Source organism: Chiloscyllium plagiosum, chromosome 12 (assembly GCF_004010195.1).
Source record: "Chiloscyllium plagiosum isolate BGI_BamShark_2017 chromosome 12, ASM401019v2, whole genome shotgun sequence".
Classification (NCBI taxonomy): Eukaryota; Metazoa; Chordata; class Chondrichthyes; order Orectolobiformes; family Hemiscylliidae; genus Chiloscyllium; species Chiloscyllium plagiosum.
Genome location: NC_057721.1, coordinates 5,280,557 through 5,286,461, shown reverse-complemented (window position 1 = coordinate 5,286,461; position 5,905 = coordinate 5,280,557). Strand labels below are relative to the sequence as shown.

Here is a 5,905-nt window from a genome sequence, read left to right as displayed (position 1 = left end):
AGTAATTGCTGCTCCTGGAATTCGAGGAAATCACCTCCAACACTTAAAATACCTCAAAAAAAAAGAGCAGCTCTTAGAGCCAGAAATTTTTCCCATCCTCCATTTTGGATTACCCAGAATCATCTTGGGATAATTCGGGAGGAGCAGCAGACAATCATCTCAAAGAAGGAACAATGTACACTAAGGGGAGGATGAGGCAATCATGGTTGATGAGGGAAGTCAGGGACAGCATGAAATCAAAAGCATACAATATGGTGAAAATTAATGGGAAGTTCGAGGACTACGAAGCCTTTAAAAACCAGCAGAGGAAAAACTAAAAAATGCAATGGGCGTGAGAGAAGCTGAAATATGAGGGTAAGCTAGTTAGTAATAAGAAGATGGCAAGAGTTTTTTTAGATATCTAAAAGGTAAGAGAGGGTCAAGCGTGGGCATTGACCACTGTAAATAATGTAATACCCCTGTTTTAGAAGGGATGGAGGCAGAAAACATGAAACCGTTGGCCAGTTAGCCTGACTTCGGACTTTATAGTTCATTATTAAGGATGTGATTGTGGAGTACTTGCAAGTGCATGGTAAAATAGGGCTGAGTCAGCACGACGTCATCAAGGGGAGGTCATGCCTGACAAATTTGTTAGAGTTCTTTGAGGAGGTAATGAGTAAGCTGAAAGAAAGGAGACCCAGTGAATGTGATCTTTTTGGATTTCCAGAAGGTCTTTGACAAGCTTCCACAAAGGAGGCTGCTAACAATAAGAGCCTATGGTGTTAGGGGCAAGGTGCTGGCATGGATAGAGAATTGGCTGACTGGCAGAAGCCAGAGAGGGGGTGTAAAAGGGACTTGCAAGATGGCAGCCGGTGACTAATGGAGGTCTGCAGGGGTCAGTGTTGGGACACCGCTATTCATGTTACATATTAACAATCTGGACAAAGGAACTGAGGGCATTGTTTGCAGATGACACAAAGATAGGTCGAGGGACAGGCAGTATTGAGGAAGTGGGGAGGCTGCAGAAGGAATTGGACATGCCGGGAGAATGGGCCGAACACAATGTGGAAAAGTGTGAGGTTATGCACACAGGTAGAAAGAATGGAGGCATAGCCTTTTCCCATTTAGAAACTAGCCTTCGGAAATCTAAAGTGCAAAGGGAGTTGGGAGTACTAGTTTTGGATTCACTTAAGGCTAACGTGTAGGTTCATTTGGAAGTTAGGAAAGCAAATGCAATAGCTTTAATTTCAAGAAGGTGGGAATACAAGAGCAGGAGGCTGTGTTAGGCTCTGGTTAGACTGCATTTGGAATATTGTGAGCAGTTTTGGGCCCCATATCAAAGGAAAGACATGCTGGCTTTGGAGAGGACGCAGAGGATGTCGACAAAAATGGTGCTGGGGCTGAAAGCCTTCTCATATGAGGAGAGGTTGAGGTCTCGGAGTCTATACTCCATGGAGTTTGGAAGGATGAGGGGGAGGATCTGATTGAAAGTACTGAATACTGAGGAGCCTGGATAAAGTAGATGTGGAGAAGATATCTCCACATGTAGGAGAGACTAGGATTCAAGGGTACAGCCTCAGAGTGAAGGGGCGACCCTTTGGAACTGAGATGAGGAGGAATTTCTTCAGCCAGAGGGTGGTTAATCTGTGGAAATCATGGTCATAGAGCAGTGAAGGCCAAGCCATTAAATGCACTTAACACAGAGATAGATAGTTCCTGATTAGTCAGGGGATCAAAGGATATGGGGAGAAGGCAGCAGAATGGGGTCGAGAGACATACAGGCATGATCGAATGGCAGAGCAGACCTGATGAGCCAAATGGCCTAATTCTGCTTTTTAATGTTATGGTCTTTAATTGCCTTTTTGATTTAGAAATACAGCTAGTGAGAGAAATAGATTTAGCACCAAGTCCATTCACTGAGGATGTGAAGGAGATCAGAACTGAAGTGCAGATTGGGTTGAATTAACATTAACCTTTCATTCTTCTGTTGTGACACACACACACGTGTGCGCACTCTGGGCTGACCTCAGAATCTACATGAAAGTTAAACTCAAAAGTAGTGGTTGCCTTTCAGCCTGGGTTTTCTCCTCTCCCAGTGTTTGGAGGGGGAAGAGATGGAGAGGAAGGATGGATGTTTGTGTCCATCCCACGTTCAAGGTTCACACACTTACTCCCTTTCCTGTTCATACTGTCTCACTTTCCATCAACCTTTCACTTCTCATTGTCACTCTCGTCACTCGCTCTCTCTGTGTCACTCGCTCTCTCTGTGTCACTCGCTCTCTCTGTGTCACTCGCTCTCTCTGTGTCACTCGCTCTCTCTGTGTCACTCGCTCTCTCTGTGTCACTCGCTCTCTCTGTGTCACTCGCTCTCTCTGTGTCACTCGCTCTCTCTGTGTCACTCGCTCTCTCTGTGTCACTCGCTCTCTCTGTGTCACTCGCTCTCTCTGTGTCACTCGCTCTCTCTGTGTCACTCGCTCTCTCTGTGTCACTCGCTCTCTCTGTGTCACTCGCTCTCTCTGTGTCACTCGCTCTCTCTGTGTCTCTATCCCATTCTCTGCATCTCAGTCAAACTCTCACACCTCCCCTCTCTGCCTTGCTCTCTCACATGCATTCCCCTCCTTCCCTGGCCACGTGTTTGCAGCATTCCTCCCTGCAATGTGCACACAGTCGTTTTCCCTCCACTTGCCTGTGTGCTCTCTGTCATTGTGACTGTGTCCTTCAGGGGACAGATGTGTGAGAAGGAGAGAGCCTCCTCTTCTCTCTCACTCTTCTACCTTCTCTACATACACGCACACACACCCCTTGCAGTCTGAGCACCACTGCTCTGGGTGTGCAGGCCGCAGCTGAATGATGCTCCTTACATTCGTACAGCTCACCGCTCGTGCAATCACTGGTGAACGGTTCAGCAGCAAACAGAGGCGGGTTGTCAGTTAGATTAGAGGAACATCTCTTTGCAGAATCAGCCACTTCTACTGATATTTTGAATGCTGGAGACATGCTGGATGGGACCACGTTGTGGTGCATGGGTGTTTTGTTGGATAGGCCTGTGTTGTGGAGGAAGAAGTAAACTGATAATCCCAGCACCACATCTTCTCTACTTCTCCCTTAGTCCCACCATACAGCTGGAGAGTCGATCAAGATGAATTTGGAATAGTGTTTTTCTATGACAGAGTGTTGAATGGACTGCGTCCTTTGTATTTACCTTTCTGTGTAAGCTTTCCACCAGTCAAAAGAATGTAGTCAATGAATTTAAAGTTGTACCTCTGAACTTGCCTTGACTCTGATCCTAAGACATCGCAACCTATCTTATATATTTACAGATGCTCTTGATCTTTACATTTCCAGCATTGTTTTTATTCGCTAACTACTGAGAGTTAAATTGGTGAAGAGTGAAAAATCTGAATTTCACTAGTTCTCCGACTTGCATTGAGAAAAGCACCCATGACAAACTTAGTGGCCTAACGTGGGTACCTAAGCAATTATATGCTTTTTGAGGTGTAATCACTGTTGCAAGATAGAAAAGTGATTGGTGGTTTATGCATTCCCTGGTTCCACATACAGCAGTGTGATAATGACCCAATGGCCTGGTTTCAGATTTAACTCAAGGAAGAAATGTCAACAAAGCCCACAAGGGGACCTTGCCTGGTCGCCGTTAAAGTAGTATGGAGATCTTTTCCAATCATGTAAGAGGGCACCAAGTGCCCTTGCTCGACATCTCAAGCAAAATGCAGTGCTTCTGACAATGTACCCTTTCAGTACTGCACTGCGAGCCTAGATTTCCTGCTCAAGTCTCTAGAGTGGGACAATCCTTTGACTCAGAGATGGGTGCAACCAGCTGAATCACAGCTCCCACATCTGCACTGATGACTTGCATTCATTTCTGAACAATATGATCTTCAGCTGGTAATGTTCTCCCAGGACCTCAGCTGCAGGTATCCTCGTTCATGTGTCAGGCCATAGCAACTTGATGTCAATGGCTTTTTCAACTCTTGAGGAAAGGCATGATGCTTTCTGCTATTTGATTGCAACTCCTATTTTATGATTAAGACACCTCATAAATCAAGTGGGACAGCTTAACATCTGACACCAGCTGCACTTGCTAATGTTTACTAATGGTCTGGTTCAGAAATATTGTGACACACTTCTGGAGAAGGTTGGACTTGAACCCAGGTCTTTTTGGCTCAGAGGTTGGGACGCTACCACTGCACCACAAGAGGCCCCAAGCTGTGTTTGTATATTTGTTTCCTGTTCGCTGCAGTGTCCAGTCCAACAAAACCGATCGAAATGCTTGTTGAAGGGCCTTCACTGTTTTGTTGATTATGTTTCAGGAACTTTCCAACTTTGGAAAATGTAGCAAGAAAGAGGAAAATGGGCCAGGACAAAGAGGAGCGAGGAGAGGTGCTGCATACCCAGCAGTTTAAGTAAGTGAAGCCAACAGAACCGCAGATGCGGCAAATCAGAAACAAGAACAGAAATTGCTGGAAAAACGCAGCAGATCTGGCAGCAAGCATCTGTGGAGAGAAACCATGATTAACATTTCAGGTTCAACGACCCTTTCTCAGACCTGATGGTAACTGGAAATTTCTTTTTTGGAGCAGAAGATAAATTTAGGGAGTAAGGATTGGACAGTAAGTAGAGATGGAGCCTAAAGAGAGAGAGCAGCCGAGGAGTGGATAATGGTTAGGAATGGATAACGGTTAGCTTAAGAGAATGAATAGCTGCTAATGGGGACTATTAGTGGCTAACAATGGTTGTGTGTAATAGCAGACCATGTGATGAGAAGACCTGGTATCTACGGGTTGGAGAAAGGACATGGGCGAAGTTTGGACAAGCCCAAAAATTGTTGAATTCTATATTGAGACGAGAAGGCTGTAGAGTTCCCAAGCAGAAAATGTGTTGCTTCCGCTGAGCTGTGCTGGAGTACTGCAGCAAGTGTACGTTCTTTCTATCTGCAGAAAAGAAATCTGCAGCTTCCTGTTGCCTGCACTGTCTTCCCTGACCAACTGTCTCAGGCTTACTGCAGAGCTCCAGTGAGACTCAGCCTAAGCTGGAAACACAGCACCTCGAGCTTGAGGCAAATTCCTGTATCACAATGATCGGTTCGAAGCCGTTTTCCCCAAAACTACAATTAGAATTCAAGTAGAATTTTGCAATAATATTTCTAGTGTACTTAATACCAAGACCCATCTAGTGTTCCATCGTACTCCATTTCACAAAGTTTTGTTGTGGTCTATCTAAGGTAGTACTGCAGCAAAACATCACGTATATGTCCATTGTGTGTACTTCCACTGTTCTGGTTGAGATCAGGTACTGAGTTTCTCTAAATGAATATAATAAGATAGTGTCAATTGCAATATTGCTTAGTTGGGCCTAGTTTAAATGAGATTGGTGTATGTTCCAGCATCAATTTTTTTTTTTCTTCCTTTTTTTTTGTTTAATTTGTTCTCAGCATGTTGCTGACAAGGCTGGCCCTTAGTTGCTCATCTGTGGTTGTCCATGGACTGGTGGTGGTGAGCCACGATGCTGCTAGCAAAGGGTTTCTCTGATTTTAGATATGTGATGATTGAGGAGTGGACGTACAGAGGAACCTTGATTATCCGAACAAGATGAACGGGCACTATTTTGTTCAGATAATTGATTTATTCAGTTAATTAATTAAATGCCTTTCTGTGGGGCTTAGAGTTTTCTGTTAAGTCTGCTCCCCGTTCAGGAGATGCACAGCACACCGTGTGCGAGCCATGCCTGCCCCCAACCCCACCCCCAGCTCCGTTCCCGTCCACCCCCTCAACACCGTCTGCCCACCCCCCGCCCGCCGAACAACCTCGTCCAACGCCCCCCGCCCCCAACCCCATCCAACACCGCCCTCTGAACAACGCCGCCCAGCCCCGTCCACCGCCCACTCCCTGACCCCAACCCTGTTCAACAC

At 45.7% G+C, this 5,905-nt stretch overlaps 1 protein-coding gene across 2 annotated transcripts in view; it reads left to right on the top strand.

Moving 5' to 3' along the window:
• Positions 1-5,905, top strand: part of nufip1 (nuclear FMR1 interacting protein 1) — a 32,398-nt gene that overhangs the window by 17,213 nt on the left and 9,280 nt on the right. For both annotated transcript variants that reach the window (XM_043700314.1, XM_043700313.1), the window contains exon 5: positions 4,308-4,400. In XM_043700314.1, the coding sequence (XP_043556249.1) occupies positions 4,308-4,400 (93 nt within the window). The remainder of the gene's footprint in view (positions 1-4,307; positions 4,401-5,905) is intronic.